Source organism: Salmo salar, chromosome ssa06 (assembly GCF_905237065.1).
Source record: "Salmo salar chromosome ssa06, Ssal_v3.1, whole genome shotgun sequence".
Lineage (NCBI taxonomy): Eukaryota > Metazoa > Chordata > Actinopteri > Salmoniformes > Salmonidae > Salmo > Salmo salar.
The window spans coordinates 42801794-42822351 of NC_059447.1; the positions used below are offsets into that span (position 1 = coordinate 42801794).

At 43.3% G+C, this 20558-nt stretch overlaps 1 protein-coding gene across 1 annotated transcript in view; it reads right to left on the minus strand.

Moving 5' to 3' along the window:
* Positions 1-859: 859 nt before the first annotated feature.
* LOC106607518 (G protein-activated inward rectifier potassium channel 1) overlaps positions 860-20558 on the minus strand; it is a 39530-nt gene continuing 19831 nt past the window's right edge. The window contains exons 2-3 of the mRNA XM_014204547.2: positions 9182-9398; positions 860-2077 (exon numbers count right to left, since the gene is read on the minus strand). Coding sequence (XP_014060022.1) covers positions 1431-2077; positions 9182-9398 — 864 coding nt within the window. The 3' untranslated portion in view covers positions 860-1430. The remainder of the gene's footprint in view (positions 2078-9181; positions 9399-20558) is intronic.

Below are 20558 nucleotides of genomic sequence, written 5' to 3' on the forward strand. Positions count from 1 at the left end.
AGAGCCCTATGGGCCATTTGGGATGCAACCATGGACTAATCATCCCAAAGCCTACGCTGCTCTCTGTCCCTGAGCTCTGGTGACCCTCTCCACTCTTTCTTTTCTCTCAGTCCTCCATTGCTCTCTCCCTCTCGACTTCTTCCTCTCCATTTGTTCGGATGAGTAAAAGGTTGTGTCCATTTCAAAGCTTCTGTCCTTAAAGTCTGCCGTTGGACTTTATCATGGAGACTTCATTGTGAGGGAAGTCTTGTGACTAATGTATGTCCTATTCTATATAATAATCATAATTCCTTTCAGCTACAATGGGCTACAAGTCAATTGAAAGAGTGTGTGTCTGTATGTCTGTTTAGCCATGCTGCTTGTCTCTGCCCGTCTGAAGGGGGTGGACACTTCCTCCACTGTTTCACTCCCCATCCTCCACTCCTAAACACCAGCCAATCACCACCAAGGACAAGCCTCTGTCGGCATCTCAAATGAGACCCTGTTCCTTATGGGCCCTGGTAAAAAGTAGTGCACTCCACTATCTAGGGAATAGAGTGCCATTTGGGACGAAGATTGTGTTTTCTCTCTGGTATCAGAAAAGTCCATTATCCACTCACTCTGTTCAAAGGAGTTAAAGGAACTGTTATGGAAAGTGTTTTCTCGCCAGCAGCTAAGATTAGGCCATCAACAGCCTGTTGAATGTAAAAACAAAGGTATTATGTAAACTAATGAGTAACAGATTACTATAACATACTGCCCCAATTATGAATAATAACAAAATAGTGTGATTGCATTTTAACTGTATTCTTAGCTAAGTAGATGTTCCCTTTGATGGAAACTAGAATATAGACAAAGGAAGTTGCAGGTACACCACATATTATCATCTTAAATATATTTTATTTGTTTAAAACTAAGAGAGGGGGTATGTAGTGTATTCAGATGGATTGATTGTATACATGCACAATTCTTTAGAGTGTGTGTGTGATGATGGAAAGATGAACGTGTGTGTGTGTGTGTGTGTGTGTGTGTGTGTGTGTGTGTGTGTGTGTGTGTGTGTGTGTGTGTGTGTGTGTGTGTGTGTGTGTGTGTTTGTGTGTGTGTTTGACCAGTTTGAACACTGTTGCTATAAAACACACTAAAATCACAGTAATTCCAGTAAAGATTGTGTTTGAAAAAACAGAAATAGTGACACACCATCCATCATAGTTTTTTCCCCTTCCATATCATTGTCTTTCAGTATATTCAGTCACATTTCATTTTCTGTCTCCATAGTTTGATGTGTGGTCAAAGAGAAGTTAGACTCTGGGAATGCGTCCCAAATGACACCCTATTCCCTACATAGTGCATTACTTTTGACCAGAGCCCCCTATGGGCCCTGGTCTATTGTAGTGCACTATATAGGGAATAGGGTTCCATTGGGATGCATGCAAAGTCTGGTCATGATGACCTCAGCGGTCAGCATTCATCCTGCGTAATTTGGCCGGCAGGTTGTCCTCTGGTCGGCCCCCTCCTGAGGGCAGAGGGGTGTGGATGCGTGCGGGGACAGGGACTGGGGTGGGGGGCAGCTGCAGGTCTCCAGTGGACTGGGTCATGGGTTCAAAGCCCACCTTCAAGGCCTTGAGTTGCAGCCGATCTGCAACCTCTGGGCCGGGGGAGGAGCTGAGACGCTGCAGCTTGAGAGGCAGGTCTCCAGTACTGCAGGCCTTCTCAGAGTGCTGGGAGCTCAGCATCAGAACCTTCCTCTGTAGGTCCTCCTTCCCAGACGAGCTCATCCTCTGAAGCTTACTGGGCAGCCTGGACTGCCCCGCCCGCTCTTCCCGGTCCGTAGTGTTAATGCAGTCCACAGAGAATACCCGGGCACGTCGGGCGGCACCGTGGCTCTCGCCCAGTGTGGGGGTGGAGAGGGGTGAAGGCAGGGAGGACTTCTCGTCGTGCTCCTTGACACTGTACGGTGGGGTGTTGACCTCGAAAGTGCTGTGGAACTGGGAGTAGTCCACCCTGAAGAATCCCTCCTCCAGAGACATGACGGGCAGGAAGCGGTGGCCCCACAACACCTCATCCTCCGTGTACGACGTCCGCGCCTGACACGTCATACCTGAGAGAGAGGTAGAAAGAGAGAGAGAATTAAAAAGTGAAACTCAGCCTCTAGCATTGACTAGGCAGCACAAACACAGGTGTTAAATAGCCCTGTAATAACTGTCATTTTTGATAAATATGATGAAAATACTGTGGAGTTCAGTTACCATCAAACAATAAGACGTAAAAGAAAGGAGAAAATGAAGCAGCAAACAACCCCCTCCTGCTTATCTAATCCTCTGTTCCATCCCCCTTGTTCTTTCTCTTCCACTCTCATCATGTGTGGAAACAATTCAGGCTTTGAATTGTTGCCTGACAGCATGAGAAAAGAGCAATTTTCCTGACACAGACCTGCTTTGGCACAGACCTCCCTCACTCTAGCCATAAAGGGGAGATTTAAATACTGATGTGTCCGTAAAATCAAGCCGGAAGACGTTTGCCGTTTCTCTGACGGCTTGTAGAAATGGCCACGGCACTGTTACTCATCGAACCATTTCCACTAATAGGTTTGGCTGAGGCTGTCCCTGAGACAAAACAGCAGAGATATTTCACTCACTGTTTACCTCCCTCTGCCTCTGCAGAGTGTGGGGCCATTGGCTCAAATAAGCTTGATGGAAACAGCTGACTAAAGGACATATTGGCTGCAATACTTTTCTTTTCTATTTTTATATCTAGCTCTGTCTCAATGAAACCTCATCCTACCAGATTCTACAGCTGTTCTTTTGTATCCATGGCAATCACTAGAGGCCAAAGGTGACTCATCCCTTTGATCAGTGTTGTAATGCATTTAATGATAATTACCTGTTGTTTATTTCTGCTCGGGCTAATAAGGAATCTCCTAACATCACCTTTACCAGATCCATACCTTGATGCTGCAGGAGACATGGGTCCTCGCCTAACTTCACTCCTATCAATGGTACTAATAGCCTTATTCATATAAATTACTTGAATCTAGACTACCATAAACAAAACATGAGCAGTAACATTGGAACAGAAATTGCAGCATCCATGCAGCAATAAAAAGAAAACATGTAGCACCTGTAGCCGAGGAAAGCTTAGTCTGGTATTTCTGTCTGCATGATGTCCTATAGTCCTATATGAAAAGGTCCCTATACCAGTGGTTGGTTACATTACATCCTGGTCCTATTTAAAAATGTCTCTAGGAGTCAGTCAGATAATGACCGGAGCATCATCCTGAGCACAGCCTTCTCTGGGTGCCTCATTAATAAATGCATTGGCGACATCGTCCCAAAAGTGACTGTACATACATATCATGGATTACAGACAACATCCGCCTAGAGCTTCCGCTTTCAAGGAGCAGGACATTAACCCAGACTCTAATAAAAAATCCCATTACGCCCTACGACAAACCATTCACCAGGCGAATTGTCAATACAAGACTAAAATCGCATCCTATTACATCGGCTCTGATGCTTGACGGATGTGACAGGGCTTGCAAACTATCACATATTATGAAGGGAAACTCAGCCACGAGCTGCCCAGTGACACGAGCATACCAGACGAGCTAAATGTCTTCTATGCTCGCTTCGAGGCAAGCAACACTGAACCATGCGTGAGAGAACCAGCTGTTCTGGAGGACTGTGTGATCAAACTCTCCTTAGCCGATGTGAGAAAGACCTTTAAAGAGGTTAACATTCACAGGGCCAGATGGATTACCAGGACGCATACTCCGTGCATGCGCTGACCAGCTGGCAAGTGTCTTCACTGACATTTTCAACCTCTCCCTGACTCAGTCTGGAATACCTACATGTTTCAAGTAGATAACCATAGTCCCTGTGCCCAAGAACACCCAGGTAAACTTTAGAAATGACTATCGCCCCGTAGCACTCACATCTGTAGCCATGAAATGCTTTGAAAGGCTGGTCAGGGCTCACATCAACATTATCATCCCAGACCCACTCCAATTCACATACTGTCCCAACAGATCCACAGATGATGCAATCTCTATTAAACTCCACACCGCCCTTTCCCACTTGGACAAAAGGAACACCTACAGTTGAAGTCCAAAGTTTATATACATTAAGGTTGGAGTCATTAAAACTCATTTTTCAACCACTCCACAAATTTCTTGTAAACAAACTATAGTTTTGGAAAGTCGGTTAGGACATCTACTGTGTGCATGACACAAGTCATTTTTCCAACAATTGTTTACAGACAGATTATTTCACTTATAATTCACTGTATCGCAATTCCAGTGGGTCAGAAGTTGACATACACTAAGTTGACTGTGCCTTTAAACAGCTTGGCAAATTCCAGAAAATTATGTCATGGCTTTAGAAGTTTCTGATAGGCCAATTGACATTATTTGAGTCAATTGGAGGTGTACCTGTGGATGTATTTTAAGGCCTACCTTCAAGCTCAGTGCCTCTTTGCCTGACATCATGGGAAAATCTAAAGAAATCGGCCAAGACCTCAGAAATTTAATTGTAAACCTCCACAAGTCATTCTTGGGAGCAATTCCCAAACACATGAAGGTACCACATTCATCTGTACAAACAATAGTATGCAAGTTTAAACACCCTGGGACCACGCAGCCGTCATACCGCTCAGGAATGAGACGAGTTCTGTCTCCTAGAGATGAACATACTTTGGTGCGAAAAGTGCAAATCAATCACAGAACAACAGCAAAGGACCTTGTGAAGATGCTGGAGGAAACATGTACAAAAGTATCTATATCCACAGTAAAATGAGTCCTATATCAACATAACCTGAAAGGCCGCTCAGCAAGGAAGAAGCCACTGCTCCAAAACCTCCATAAAAAAGCCAGACTACGATTTGCAACTGCACATGGGGACAAAGATCGTTATTTTTAGAGAAATGTCCTCTGGTCTGATGAAACAAAAATAGAACTGTTTGGCCATAATGACAATCGTTATGTTTGGAGGAAAAAGGGGGAGGCCTGCAAGCCAAAGAACACCATCCCAACTGTGAAGCATGGGGGTGGCAGAATCATGTTGTGGGGGTGCTTTGCTGCAGGAGGGACTGGTGCAGTTCACAAAATAGATGGCATCATGAGGCAGGAAAATTATGTGGATATATTGAAGCAACATCTCAAGACATCAGTCAGGAAGTTAAAGCTTGGTCGCAAATAGGTCTTCCAAATGGACAATGACCCAAGCATACTTCCAAAGTTGTGGCAAAATGGCTTAAGGACTACAAAGTCAAGGTCTTGGAGTGGCCATCACAAAGCCCTGACCTCAATCCTATAGAAAATGTATGTGCAGAACTGAAAAAGTGTGTGCGAGCAAGGAGGCCTACAAACCTTATTCAAATACTAATTGAGTGTATGTAAACTTCTGACCCAATGGGAATGCGATGAAAAAAATAATCAGGTGTGCTAAGCTTGTAGCGTCATACCCAAGAAGACTGCCAAAGATGCTTCAACAAAGTGCTGACTAAAGTGTCTGAATACTTATGTAAATGTGATTTTAATAAATTAGAAAACATTTCTAAAAACGTGCTTTTTGTTTTGTCATTATGTGGTATTCTGTGTAGAACAATTTAATCAATTTTAGAATAAGGCTGTAACCAAGCAAAATGTGGAAAAAGTCAAGCGGTCTGAATACTTTCCCAAGGCACTGTACGTGTATAGGACATAGCTATTACCTTGTACCCTTGCACATCGACTCGGTACTGGTACTCCCTGATCTTATCTTTAACTCTGCATTGTTGGAAAAGGACCCGTCAGTAAGCATTTCACTGTTAGTCTACACCTGTTATCTACGAAGCATGTGACAAATACAATTGTATTCAATTTTTTTATTTGATTTGACAGGCCAGGTTTTTATTTGACCTCAGCTCTTGTAAAATTATTTCCTTGACAATTATATCTGTATCGAGGGCCCTCACTTATCAAAAAGCACCTATGAGCCCTGTATTACTCTATTAAACAGAGCTGGCTGACTGCAGAAAGAGAAACTGATCCTCTCCCTGACATTTGACTGACACAGTAATATCACTACCAAGGGGTTATCACAACCTAAGCCTAAGGTTATACCCAAACCCTTGACTATCCTCAACCCAAAGCTGAAATTAATTAAAGTTATTTTATAACCCTGCATATAGAATTTGGTGATAATAAGCTCTAATTTGCCCATTGATGGTGGTGCAGCAGGAAATTATGTGGCGTCAGGGCCCAGCGTTCCTGCCGGTTCGCCCCATCATCATCCAAGTGTCCTGAGTTACACTAACAGTCTGTTTTGTGGGTCTTGAATGAAAATCAAAGCGGCTGAGCAAGTGAGCAAACAGCTGGTGGACAGAGAGAGGGACGCGTCCCTGGAGAGAGCTTTATGTAAAGCCTCCTCTGGCACTACTCAAGTGGTGCATTTCCATAATACAATGCCTTCTTCTCCTAGCCTCTTTTTAATCCTACTACTGGCTCTCTTCATCTAACACACACACACCTGTCAGAAAGCTGTGACAACTAGGCCGACATAACATACATCTCTATTGGAACAGGAGCTGATGCACAATCATAGTGGTAGTAGAGAGACCTCATAACCATCCAATCAAACACCAGAAAGATGCAAAGGCTGTCAGTTGGTGACAGAAGGTTTCTCAAATGGCAGGACAATGCTCTGTCTGTCTCTCAGTGGATGATATGGATTTATTTCTCTGGGGAGTAAGGGATGTCTGTACACTGTGCACGGAACCACAGGTGACTCCAAGGCCAACTCATTCATACAGAGCAGACCCCCTCATCTGCCCCCTGCTTTGCTCCTCAGCTCAGAGAACCACAGTCCTGCTGAGAGAGAGAGAGAGAGAGAGAGAGAGAGAGAGAGAGAGAGAGAGAGAGAGAGAGAGAGAGAGAGAGAGAGAGAGAGAGAGAGAGAGAAGGGGCTAAAAGGGGCTAAACGGTTGGCTGCAGCCTGCCTTAATGACATTATCAACAGAGCACAGACTGTGCTGCCTGCCTGCTCATCCCTCCCTCCTCCTCTAAACCTATTCAGCTTCATGCTTCTGCCCAGGACAATGAGAAGGGAGGAGAGGAGAAGAACAGAGGAGAGATGAAAGGAAAAAGAAAAGGGAGCAGAGAAATAAATAAATAAATGATGCCAGAGAAGACAAAGACTTTGTTATTTATGTATGAGTATTAGGATGAGGAATCATATTGTTCAATGTAGAAGACAGAAAATCACTTTTGTTGCCGTAGGCAACCCAGCACACCTGCAGCCTGCCTGTAGCTGTTGTGTTCAGCGTCTCTTACTGTTTCAGAATTATCCCAGAAATAACCCTGCATTCTGCCCAGTGAGAAATATAGAAAAACTTCAGCTGAACCCCCAGCTTATTTATCTAAGTGACATTCGCATCTATGACCCTATCTATTATACAAGGGTTAGGGATAAAAACCATCCCGCAGTAATAAAATGTGGTTCATAATTCAATCAGGAAGCCATTCCCTGGTGCTGTCCTCAGTACCCAACGTCCACCTCTCCACTGTTTACCACTGAATGCTTACTAAGATCTGCTACATTCTTACAGGGCTTTGGAGATTCAGAGATATGTGTTAGTCTGACTCTATCTCCAGAATCTGGATGGAAATATTGCATGGGGATATGTGACAGGTTGAAATTAAGAAGTAAGACTGATTAGCATATAAGAATACAGTTTAATTTCAGTTCAGATAATGGAGGAGAGAGAGAGGAATAACAGAATTGCAAGCTAAAGGGTGGAGATAGGGAAAGAGCAACCCACCGAATGGAAAGAGATAACAGTTGGGGTGGAGAAGAAAAGGACTAATTAAAGGCCTAGTGTAGTCAAAATTCAGTTTTTTTCCTGTGTTTTATATCATATTGTACAACAGCTGATGAAACTACCACTGTAAATACATGACATTTTTTTATCAGTGTTATTTCCTGATAGTTGCTGGTTAACCCTCCTGTTGTGTTTGTTTCATGTTAATTAATTCTGTGTTCCCGGTCCAAAATTACTGCCATTATAGCTGATTATAAATCCATAATAATACATATATTATCACCTAATGTTGTGTTAGATATTTTTATCAACTTAAGTTCTATTGAACATTACAAGTTTTGAACTTCTATTTGCTATTTATGGCCTGTAGGCCTCATTGACCTGAGCTCATACAACTCGTTTTTGAGTAAGAAAATCATAATGTTATCACAGACTACTTTGTGTCAAAGTTTAACAAAGACTCTCTCCTACTCACCAGTGTCATGATCAAAGATGTGATCAAGAGCCTCACATACATATATCGTTTGTTCATTGTGCTGCCACAGAATGAATTGTGAGCAAGGCCTCAAAAAAGCTTTATATACCAGAGCTGCGAGAAAAGTTCTATATATTATTGAAACAATGTTGCGATTGTTTGTGAGAAGGCCAACAGGTGTGGTTCCCGTGGGGGAAAGATTCTATTGGAGAAAGGTTCCCGTGGGGGTTGCCATGGAAGCCAAGAAAGGGAGTGAGGTGTGCGTGTGTGTGCGCAAACCCACACGCATGTGGGGGTCTGGGAGAGGAAGTGTGTCCATGTGATGAATGAGCATGTGCCTGAACTCAATATTATACACTAATTGTAGTCTCACCCATTAATTTCTAATGACCGGTCATTTTTGACCGGGAACACCACAGGTGTACATAAGTTAAATAACATTTTATGGAAATCATCCAAAAGTATTTTGTGTGTTCAGATGCCCTGTGTGGACAAAGTCATGGAACCTTATGACAATCAGATTAAATGAACTACATTTTTCAGAGAGAAAACTTGTAAATCGGTCCAATTCGACCGGAACACAGCAGGAGGGTTAAAATACAATCTACACAGGACCTTCTAATCAGCAGGTTTGAATGGGCGGGAGTTTTGGCTTTCCATCGTGAAACTTGCTTGAGAAACAGTTTTTTGCCCCCAATTTTTTTTTGCCAATTTGAATGGAAATCTATTACAGGAAGGTACTTAATTGTTACCCAGAAATAAAATGGCAGCATTGGGCCTTCGAAAAGGAGCAGCCTCTTTAGGAAGAAGAGAGTAAGGGGTTAAAAGGAGGAGAAAGGGTAGTGAAAGAATAATCAATTAATAACGAGGAGAGAAGGGTAGGAAGAAGAGAGTAAAGGGTTAACAGGAGGAGAGTGGGTAGTGGTTCTTCACCTGTGGTCTCCACAATGCCCTCCAGGATGACAACAATCTCAAACTGCTCATTCATGAGGGAGCGCTGGGACAGGTCAAAGAAAGGGCTCTTAGGATTGATCTCGTGGCAGATGGTGAGAGGTGACACTAGGAAGAGCTGGTCCGCACCCGTCCCAAAACCCACATCCAGCTCACACTGGTCCAAGGGTAGGAACTCTCCCTCCGGGGTCTGACGAGACTGGGGCAGAGGGAGGGAGAGAGAGGGAGGGGGAGGAGAGAAAGGAGAAATAGGGGGGAGAGAGAGAGAGAGTTTTTTTTTACTTTAAACTATAGACTTGCATTTTTCCACTCTACCATGGCCTCTGTTGGAGTCACTCTGCAGTGCTACCAAGATGATTGTAGATAACAGTGTGACTGGAGCAGAGTAGCCTGGAGCCTATCAATTTTCTCTACACCACCACATGCTGTTTGTCTTGTTGTTCATTTCCTATTTTCTTCCCTTCAGGAGGTGGGTGAGTGGACTGCACATAAACCAAAGCAAAGTAGGCAGGCAAAAGTAATATAGGAACATTTCAGGACATGGGGGTCCATATATCGATATATATGATAGAACATTCATGTTTCAGGTGCCATGGCCTTCAGCACAATGTACCTATTTTCTCTTATCGCCCAGCATACCATCCCATCCCCCTTACCTTATCTACAACCCAGGGAACCACTACACATCTGTGCAAGATGGCAACCGGCAAGTTCGGCATGGTGGCAGCACTTTTACTTTATGTGTTTGTTTTAAATGTTACTGGAAATAATTGCATCTGCTATTTAGATGAAAGAATAGTAAATTCTCAGCAACTTCTCAGTCATGCAAACACTTTTGATGGCATCCAGCACTTTGGATTTGGAAGGAAAGTTATATACCAAACTTTCATAGCACCTTGGCACAAACCAAAACGATCATCAAAATCCAGTCTGAAATCGCAAATTAATGGTGGAGATCTTATAAAAACTCTATGCCTTCTCTTATCGGGTGATATCCATCAATACCCTGGACATCACTTTATCACGAACCCCATCAAACGGCCTATGCACCCAAGCTCCTCTTGCGAACGGTGGATAAAGAGTAACAGCAAAGCTTTGGTATGTTTGGAATGTGCGCAGTGGATTCATTTAAAATGCAGCGATTCTAGCTTTGGGCAAGGGGTCAATGAAGCTTACCGTTGCTGTCGGTGTGCTGTACCCGCGGGGTGTGTGAGCATTGAAGGTGGAGTGGGACCAGAGGACTTACCGAGGGTGGAGAGTGCACCGGAGGAGGGGAGGTCCACAGCGGAGCGGAGGCAACCAGAGGCGAGTGACGGGGGACACAGTGGTGAGGACGATGGAGTAGCACCTGGGGAGGGGTGCTCCATGGCGACAGAGAGGCCACCGGAGGCAGGGCAGTGGGAAGATGGCAGCGCAGTGGGAGGTGAGTTACAAGTGGATCAGGAATTCAATGAGGCCTTTGGGAAGAAGGGCTTACATTTTGTGCACTTAAATGTCCGAAGCCTACTACCGAAGATCGATGAGATACACCTGTTGGTTTGCAAATCAGAGGTGGGTGTCTTATGTTTTACTGAGACATGGTTGGATTCATCTGTTTGTGACTCAGAAATTGAGATAGGTAATTACTCTGTTGTCAGGAAGGATCGGAATCGGAACGGTGGGGGAATATGTGCGTTTGTAAGATCAGACATTGCTTTTAACGTCAGATCGGATTTATAAGCTGATCTGGAGATTGTCTGGCTGGATATCTGCCTTCCCAAAACCAATCTGAATTTGTTGGGGGTGTGTTATAGGCCACCCAAGCAGAATGCATTCTATGAAGGTCTTGAAATTGTGTTGTCAAACTGTAATGTTTCCCCGTTGAAGGAAATAATTTTGTTAGGGGATTTCAATACTGATGTCTGCAAAAAGAATAGACCAACCCACAATGTATTTATGCACTTTTGTAGATCACTTGCTCTGACCCAAATTATAAAAGATCCCACCAGGATATGTGAAACAGTGCAAAGTACAATTGACTTAATATTGGTGTCTGATAAATCTAAAATATCGCAGAGTGGAGAAATAGCCTATGGAATCACTGATCATTTTATTACATTTTGCACAAGGAGGATTTTTAAAGATATATTTAAGTGTCACAAAACCGTTAGAATCAGAGGACTCAAAAAATACTGTGTAGAAAGGTTTAGGGAGGAAGTGGGTAAAATTGACTGGTCACCTGTGCTAGATAGTGTAGGGGTAGGCAGTGCCTGGGAAGTCTTTAAATGTAGATTCCTTGATGTGGTCAATGTGATGGCTCCCATTAGACGGGTCAGGGTAAAGCAGAGATCTGGCCCTTGGTTTAATAATGAGATTCTAGAATCTATCCAAGCAAGGAATAAGGCCTTTAATAAAAAATGTAAGAACTCTCAAGAGCAGCATGATTTTGTCCTATATAAACATCACAGAAAGGAAGCACAGAGCAGGATGGATGAAGCTAAGAGGGGTCACTTCGCTGAAAAAATCATTGAAAACAAAAATGACCCTAAAAAGCTTTGGAAATCATTTAAGGAACTAGGCTGTAGTAGTACTACCAAAAACTAATTAAACAGTATTGGACTGAACATCAAAGGGGAGATGGTATATGAAAAAGCAGAGGTTGCCAATGAATTCTACTCTTTTTTACTTCTGTTGCCAGCAAGCTGGTTAGCAAGCTGCCCACCAGTTCTGGTTTGTGTGGAAGCAACCAAGTCAAGAAGTATTATGTAGAGTTAGGGGTTCAGTCAAACTCTTTTTCTTTTGCAAAGGTAGCAACAGCCAAAATAGTCAGTATGCTGGCGGAGCTTAAATGCTCCAAAGCCACAGGCCTGGATAATATTCCTGCAAGGTTTCTAATAGATTCTGCTGAGCAAATTGGCCCTTGTATTACACATATCGTTAATCTCTCTCTTGAACAAGAAACCCACAGACATGAAACAAGCTAAAGTTATACCTCTGTATAAGGGGATAAAGTCTGACCCTGGGAATTATGGGCCTGTATCTATCCTCTGTGTAACTTCAAAGAATTGTACATGAGCAAATGTATGAATATGTTAACTTCTTTGGGATAGGGGGAGGTATTTTGACGTCCGGAAAAGTAAACTGCCTGCTACTCAGGCCCAGAAGCTAGGATATTTATATAATTGGTAGATTTGGATTGAAAACACTCTAAGGTTTCTAACACTGTTAAAATAATGTCTGTGAGTATAACAGAACTGAAATGGCAGGCAAAACCCCGAGGACAAACCATCCCAAAAATAAATAAATTCATCCTACCACTGATTTCAATGGCTGGCACATTTATAATAGGGTGAAATCGTGCCCGATTGCAGTTCCTAGGGCTTCCACTAGATGTCAACAGTCTTTAGAAAGAGTTTCAGGCTGGTTTTTGGAAAAATGACCCAGAAATTGTAGTTTTTCTAGGTGGCTCTTGTCTGTAGTGTTTCCAAGCGCGTGACTGAGAGTGCGTTCTTTGGTATTTTTCTCCGGTAAAGTCAATAACGATTCTCCATCTTAAATTTGATCGTTTATTTGCGTATTACAGTACCTAAGGGTTGATTATAAACGTTGATTGACTTGTTTGGATAAGTTTATTGGTAATGTTTGGGATTCATTTTGTATGCATTTTGAAGGAGGGAAACCGAGTGGATTATTGACTGAAGCGCGCCAGCTAAACTGAGTTTTTATGGATATAAAGAAGGACATTATCGAACAAAATGACCATTTGTAATGTAACTGAGACCTTTTGGAGTGCCAACAGAAGAAGATCTTCAAAGGTAAGGCATTTTTTATATCGCTATTTCTGACTTTCGTGTCGCAACTCCCTGGTTGAAAATAATTTGTTATGCATTTGTGTGCTGGGCGCTGTCCTCAGATAATCGCATGGTTTGCTTTTGCCGTAAAGCCTTTTTGAAATCGGACACCTTGGCTGGATTAACAACAAGTTAAGCTTTATTTTGATGTATTGCACTTGTGATTTCATGAAAGTTTAATATTTGTAGTAATTTAATTTGAATTTGGCGCTCTGCAATTTCACCGGAAATTGTCGATAGCGTCCCACTAATCCGCAAGAAGTTAACAAATAGGGTCTAATGAATGATTTTCAGTCAGGTTTTAGAAAAACATACTCCACTGATTCATGTCTATTTTACTTGACTGACTTCATCAGGAAATGCTTGACCTACAGAAGGCCTTTGATACAGTTAACCACTGTCTCCTAATCTCCAAACTGGAGGCACTGGGGTTAAGCAGTATCCCTCTAGGCTGGGTAAAGTCCTATTTATCAGGAAGGGAGCAAGTAGTAGAGGTTAATGGTTCACTGTCTCAGGCAAAACCAATGAGTTGTGCCGTTCCGCAGGGGAGCGTGCTTGGGCCTCTGCTGTTTTTACTGTATATTAACGATATGAAAGATGCTTGTTCTTGCCGTCTAAGTATACTTAGCACAGAGCTTACTAACATTAGCAAATGGCTTGGAGATAATAAGCTATCTCTGCACTTAGGGAAAACTGAAGCAATTATTTTTGGATCCAGACCTAAATTGTGTAGGTCGTCTGAAATCAGAGTGGAGTTAGGGGGTGAGGTGCCGACTACTAAAACCTCTGTTAGCTACTTGGGATGTATCATTGATGGAAGCTTGAGAGGTGTGAGCATGGCCAATAAGGTGCTAGGGAAGGTTAATGCCAGGACTAAGTTTTTGGCTAGAAAGTCCAAGCTGCTTGATAAGGACTCCATGAAAGTGCTATCTACTGCCCTCATTCAGTGCCATTTTGACTATGCTAGTACTTCCTGGTTTGGGGGCTTATCTAAACTTATGAAGGGGAAGCTCCAGATAGCCCAGAATAAGCTGATCAGGGTAGTATTGAAGGTGAGTCCACGTACTCACATAGGCAGGAGCTGCTTTCAGGAACTAAACTGGCTGCCTGTTGAGGCTAGGGTGTCCCAGATTAGACTAGGTTTGGTTTACAGGTGTATTTATGGTCCTGTGCCCAGATATCTAAGTGATTACTTTCCTCGTGTTAGGGATGCACACAATCACAGCACCAGATCAGGTGTTGCTGATGTGTGCTTATACAGGTTCAGGAGTAATGCTGGGAAAGGTACTTTCTTGTATACTGGAGCCTCAGAATGGAATGAGTTGCCTCTGCCTATAAAAACAACGTCCTCTCTGGACAGCTTTAAAAATAAAAGAAAAATATGTTTGATGTCCTCTGTGCCCATATGAATAACCCCTATGATGTAACTGGAATGATGAGATAGATGTTCTTCTTCTCTGTTTTTGTTTTATTACTTCACCGCCATACGGTTTTTGATCTTATCTAGCCATCCTGTCTCATGAGGACCACAATGGAAATAAGTCCCAGACTTTATTGTGTGTTATCCTCAATGATTTTATTCATGTGCATGTATGGCTTTTAAGTTTTATGTGTGCTTGTTTTTTAAAATGGTCGAATTGATAACCTAAACTAAACAAGGAAACAGCCACCGCTCTAAAAAGGTGAGACACACACACACACACACACACACACACACACACACACACACACACACACACACACACACACACACACACACACACACACACACACACACACACACACACACACACACACACATACATACATGCACACACTCTGTCTCTCTCTCCTGCCCCGTACCACGTGGGAATGCCTTACGTGGGAACGCCAGAAGGCATTCCTTCATCTGAATATTCAAGGCTGAAGGTCGAGAGAGGCAAAGGTCGAGTCATGCGTCCTCCGAAACATGACCCGCCAAACTCCGCTTCTTAACACCCGCCCACTTAACCCGCAAGCCAGCTGCACCAATGTGTCAGAGGAAACACCGTTCAAATGACAACCAAAGTCAGCCTGCAGGCGCCTGGCCCGCCACAAGGAGTTGCTAGAGCACGATGAGTCAAGTAAAGCCCCCCCGGCCAAACCCTCCCCTAACCCGGACAACGCTGGGCCAGTTGTGCGCCGCCCTATGGGACTTCCAGTCACGGCTGGCTGTGACACAGCCTGAGATAGAACCCGGGTTGGTAGCAAGCCTAGTCCGTCATATTCATTTGCAGTGGGCCTGTCGAGGGTTAGATGAGGAGGTGGTGAGAAAACCCTGTTTAGACAGACCCAGCCTACGGCTTGCTAACTGGTGCGGAAGCATTTCATTGCCCAGCTGGGCTCTCAGCTGTCTGAGAGCCCAGCTGAGTGTGGAGTTGCAGAATTGTTTTTATTCCCACTGTTTTGGAGTGTTGAAGAACATAATCTTAATTTTCTTTTATGTTTTTCATTTTTTTTTAGTTTTTTTCTCTCTCTGTACAGTAAGTCTCCAAAAAAGATTCTTACTTCAGTTTTCTCATCTCTGTTTCTTATCTCTTCCTGATAATTGGGATGATGTGTCAGCCTCACCGCCTACACACACCTCACCTCTAACTTTTTTAGCGCACACACACACACACACACACACACACACACACACACACACACACACACACACACACACACACACACACACACACACACACACACACACACACACACACACACACACACACACACACACACACACACACACACACACACACACACAGAGTCCCACTCCTCCACTCAACACACTGCTGTTGCTGTTTTAGGATCCTCTTATCCTGCCTCCTACCTGCTATATGAAACTCAAGAGCATTTACAGTACTTCCAGACCAAACCATAGAACCTGTAGTGGGCAGTAATATTTGACATGTACAGTATATTATATATACCTCACTTCTAGTCCTTGGGCCCATGACATCAGGAGTGTCTTACATGGGAGCATTGACAATGTGCTTTGACATGCCAATATCCCTAAGTACAAATTCATTCAACTAAGCTCAATAAAACATAATTATTTGTTAATGGCAGAAAGATTACATCAGTTATTATTTAGCCTTCATTTAACTAGGCAATTCAGTTAAGAACAAATTCTTATTTTCAATGACGGCCTAGGAGCAGTGGGTTAACTGCCTGTTCAGGGGCAGAACGACAGATTTGTACCTTGTCAGCTCGGGGACTTGAACTTGCAAGCTTTCGGTTACTAGTCAAACACTCTAACCACTAGGCTACCCTGCCGCCCATGGACAGCCTACCCCGGCCAAACCCTAACCCGGACGACGCTGGACGATTCGTGCGCCAGCCTATGGGACTCTCAATCACGGCCGGTTGTGATACAGCCTGGAATCAAACCAGGATCTGAAATGATGCCTCTAGCACTGAGATGCAGTGCCGTGCCACTCGGGAGCCCCAATCAGTTCTCAACATTTGATGAAACATTAATACAGTCAAGAGTTACTAGTCACTTTTTGGCTTTGTATGTTGTCAGATTGGTTGGTCTGGTCAATGGTATCCTCGAAGTTTATCAAGCATGAATCAGATAGATATAAAAAGGAATGAAAGGCCATTAAATGCATACAGTGCATTTGGAAAGTATTCAGACCCCTTGACCATTTCCCCATTTTGTTATGTTACAGGCTTATTTTAAAATGCATTAAATAACATTTTTCCTCATGAATCTCCCAACAATACCCCACAATTACATAACGAAAACAGGTTTTTAGAATTCCCCAAGAACACAGTGGCCTCCATCATTCTTAAATGGAAGAAGTTTGGAACCACCAAGCCTTTTCCTAGAGCTGGCCGTCCTTCCAAACTGAGTAATCGGGGGAGAAGGGCCTTGATCAGGGAGGTGACCAAGAACCTGATGGTCACTCTAACAGAGCTCCAATGTTCCTCTGTGGAGATGGGAGAACCTTCCAGAAGGACCTCCATCTCTGCAGCATTCCACCAATCAGGCCTTTATGCTAGAGTGGCCAGATAGAAGCCACTCTTCAGTAAAAGGCACGACAGCCCGCTTGGAGTTTGCGAAAGGGCACCTAAAGGACTCTCAGACCATGAGAAACAAGATTTTCTGATCTGATGAAACCAAGATTGAACTTTTTGGCCTTAATGCCAAGTGTCACGTCTGGAGGAAACATGGCACCATCCCTACGGTGGAGCATGGTGGTGGCAGCATCATGCTGTGGGGATGTTTTTCAGCGGCAGGGAGAGGGAGACTAGTCAGGATCGAGGGAAAGATGAATGGAGCAAAGTACAGAGAGATCCTTGATGAAAACCTTCTTTAGAGCAGTCAGGACCTCAGATTTGGGCGAAGGTTTACCTTCCAACAGGACAACGACCCTAAGCAAACAGCCAAGACAACATAGGAGTGGCTTCGGGACAAGTCTCTGAATGTTCTTGAGTGGCCCAGCCAGAGCCCAGACTTGAAACCGATCCAGACGTGACTCTCAGTGTTTTATTTTTTATACATTTGCAACATTTCTAAAAACCTGTTTTTGCTTTGTCATTATGGGGTATTGTGTGTAGATTGATGAGGGGGAAAAAAGATTTAATCCTTTAGAATATGGCTGTAACATAACAAAATGTGGAAAGAGTCAATGGGTCTGAGTACTTTCCGAATGCACTGTAATTAAAGTTACACTATTATAAGTGTCAAATTGTACTTTTCTTTGAGAAAGACAGAACAATCAACTGAAAAAGCTTCTCCCCCGGACCTCCCGCTGCGGTCTAAGGCATTGCATCGCAGTGCTTGAGGCGTCACTACCGACCCGGGTTCTATCCCAAGCTGTGTCACAACCGGCCGTGACTGGGGGTCCCATAGGGCGGCGCACAATTAGCCCAGTGTCATCCGGGTTAGGGGAGGGTTTGGCAGGGGGGGCTTTACTTGGCTCATCGCACTCTAGCGACTCCTTGTGGCGGGCTGGGCGCCTGCAGGCTGACTTCGGTTGTCAGTTGAACGGTGTTTCCTCCGACATATTGGTGCAGCTGGCTTGTGGGTTAAGAAGCGGAGTGTTTCATGTTTCGGAGGACGCATGACTCGATCTTTGCCACTCCCGAGCCCGTTGGGGAGATGCAGCGATGAGACAAGATCGTAATTGTTTTTGGCGAAATTGGGGAGAAAAAGGGCGGTTAAAATAAATAAAAAACTCTCCCCTCTTGGAGGAAGTTTGCCATAAAAATATGAAAACCATTTACCTGCATCTTTAAACATTGATTAAATGGTATGTGACTAACTCAGTGTTCTGTCTCTGGAGACAGAGCTGTCGTATGTAACAAAATGTATTTCCAATCTGACAAAATCACATTCAAATATTAATTTAAAAACTATGCTATCTTTAGCAAGTCACCTATCAAAATTCAAAATACAACTTGGGAGATCCAAAGCTCACCCACTGCTTGTGCAAATCAAATATGAATAATTTTATTTGTAAACCCAATCTTGAACAGTGAACAGGAAGATTTGACCATGCGCCTACATCAACATTAATCTGATCCCTTGCATAACCACATAAACCATTTTGTCATGCATTGTGTGTGACAACAAAGGGAGAACAGTTAAATGTAATGTGGTCACCAGTTTCAGGATAACCTAAAACCAGACATGTTAGCTGGGTGTTAGTAAGCCTGTCAGTATAATTCTTGAGCAAAATATTGGGTTATTCTCCAGACAGGACAGAAACAGTAAGACATGGAACATACACGGAACATACAGTTGACGTCAGAAGTTTACATACACTTAGGTAGCAGTCATTAAAACTCGTTTTTCAACCACTCCACAAATGTCTTGTTAACAAACTATAGTTTTGGCAAGTCGGTTAGGAAATCTACTGTGTGCATGACACAAGTAATTTTCCAACAATTGTTTACAGAGAGATTATTTCACTTATAATTCACTGTATCACAATTCCAGTGGGTCAGAAGTGTACATACACTAAGTTGACTGTGCCTTTTAACAGCTTGGAAAATTCCAGAAAATTATGTCATGGCTTTAGAAGATTCTGATAGGCTAATTGACATCATTTGAGTCCATTGGAGGTGTACCTGTGAATGTATTTCAAGGCCTACCTTCAAACTCAGTGCCTCTTTGCTTGACATCATGGGAAAATCAAAAGAAATCAGCCAAGACCTCATAAAAAAATGTTTAGACAAGCCTGGTTCATCCTTGGGAGCAATTTCCAAATGCCTGAAGGTACCATGTTCATCTGTACCAACAATAGTACGCAAATAGAAACACCTTGGGACCACGCAGCCGTCATACCGCTCAGGAATGAGACGCATTCTGTCTCCTAGAGATGAACGTACTTTGGTGAGAAAAGTGCAAATCAATCCCAGAACCACAGCAAAGGACCTTCTGAAGATGCTGGAGGAAACAGGTTCAAAAGTATCTATATCCACAGTAAAACGAGTCCTATTTAACATAACCTGAAAGGCCGCTCAGCAAGGATGAAGCCACTGCTCCAAAATCGCCATAAAAAAGCCAGACCACGGTTTGCAACTGCACATGGGGATAAAGATCGTACTTTTTGGAGAAATGTCCTCTGGTCTGATGAAACAAAAATAGAACTGTTTGGCCATAATGACCATCGTTATGTTTGGAGGAAAAAGGGGGATGCTTGCAAGCCGAAGAACACCATCCCAACCGTGAAGCACGAGGGTGGCAGCATCATGTTGTGGGGGTGCTTTGCTGTAGGAGGGACTGGTGCACTTCACAAAATAGATGGCATAGTGAAGGAGGAAAATTATGTGGATATATTGAAGCAACATCTCAAGACACCAGTCAGGAAGTTAAAGCTTGGTCGCAAATGGGTCTTCCAAATGGACAATGACCCCAAGCATACTTCCAAAGTTGTGGCAAAATGGCTTAAGGACAACAAAGTCAAGGTATTGGAGTGGCCATCACAAAGCCCTGACCTCAATCCTATAGAAAATGTGTGTGCAGAACTGGAAAAGCGTGTGCGAGCAAGGAGGCCTACAAACCTGACTCAGTTACACCAGCTCTGTCAGGAGGAATGGGCCAAAATTTACCCAACATATTGTGGGAAGCTTGTGGAAGGCTACCCGAAAGATTTGACCCAAGTTAAACAATGTAAAGGCAATGCTACCAAATACTAATTGAGTGTATGTAAACTTCTGACCCACTGGGAATGTGATGAAAGAAATAAAAGCTGAAATAAATCATTCTCTCTACTATTATTCTTTCATTTCACATTCTTAAAATAAAGTGGTGATCCTAACTGACCTAAAACAGGGAATTTTTACTAGGATTAAATGTCAGGAATTGTGGAAAACTGAGTTTAAATGTATTTGGCTAAGGATTATGTAAACTTCCGACTTCAACTGTATAATGTAGACAAACGTAGGCCTATATGGAACAAAGTGAAGGAGTCGCCTGGGCCAAGGACTATCAGAGTCAGTTAAAAAGTGGGATAATCATAATCTGCCATTAAAAATGCAATAAAATCCACTGTTTCACATTGAGAGCT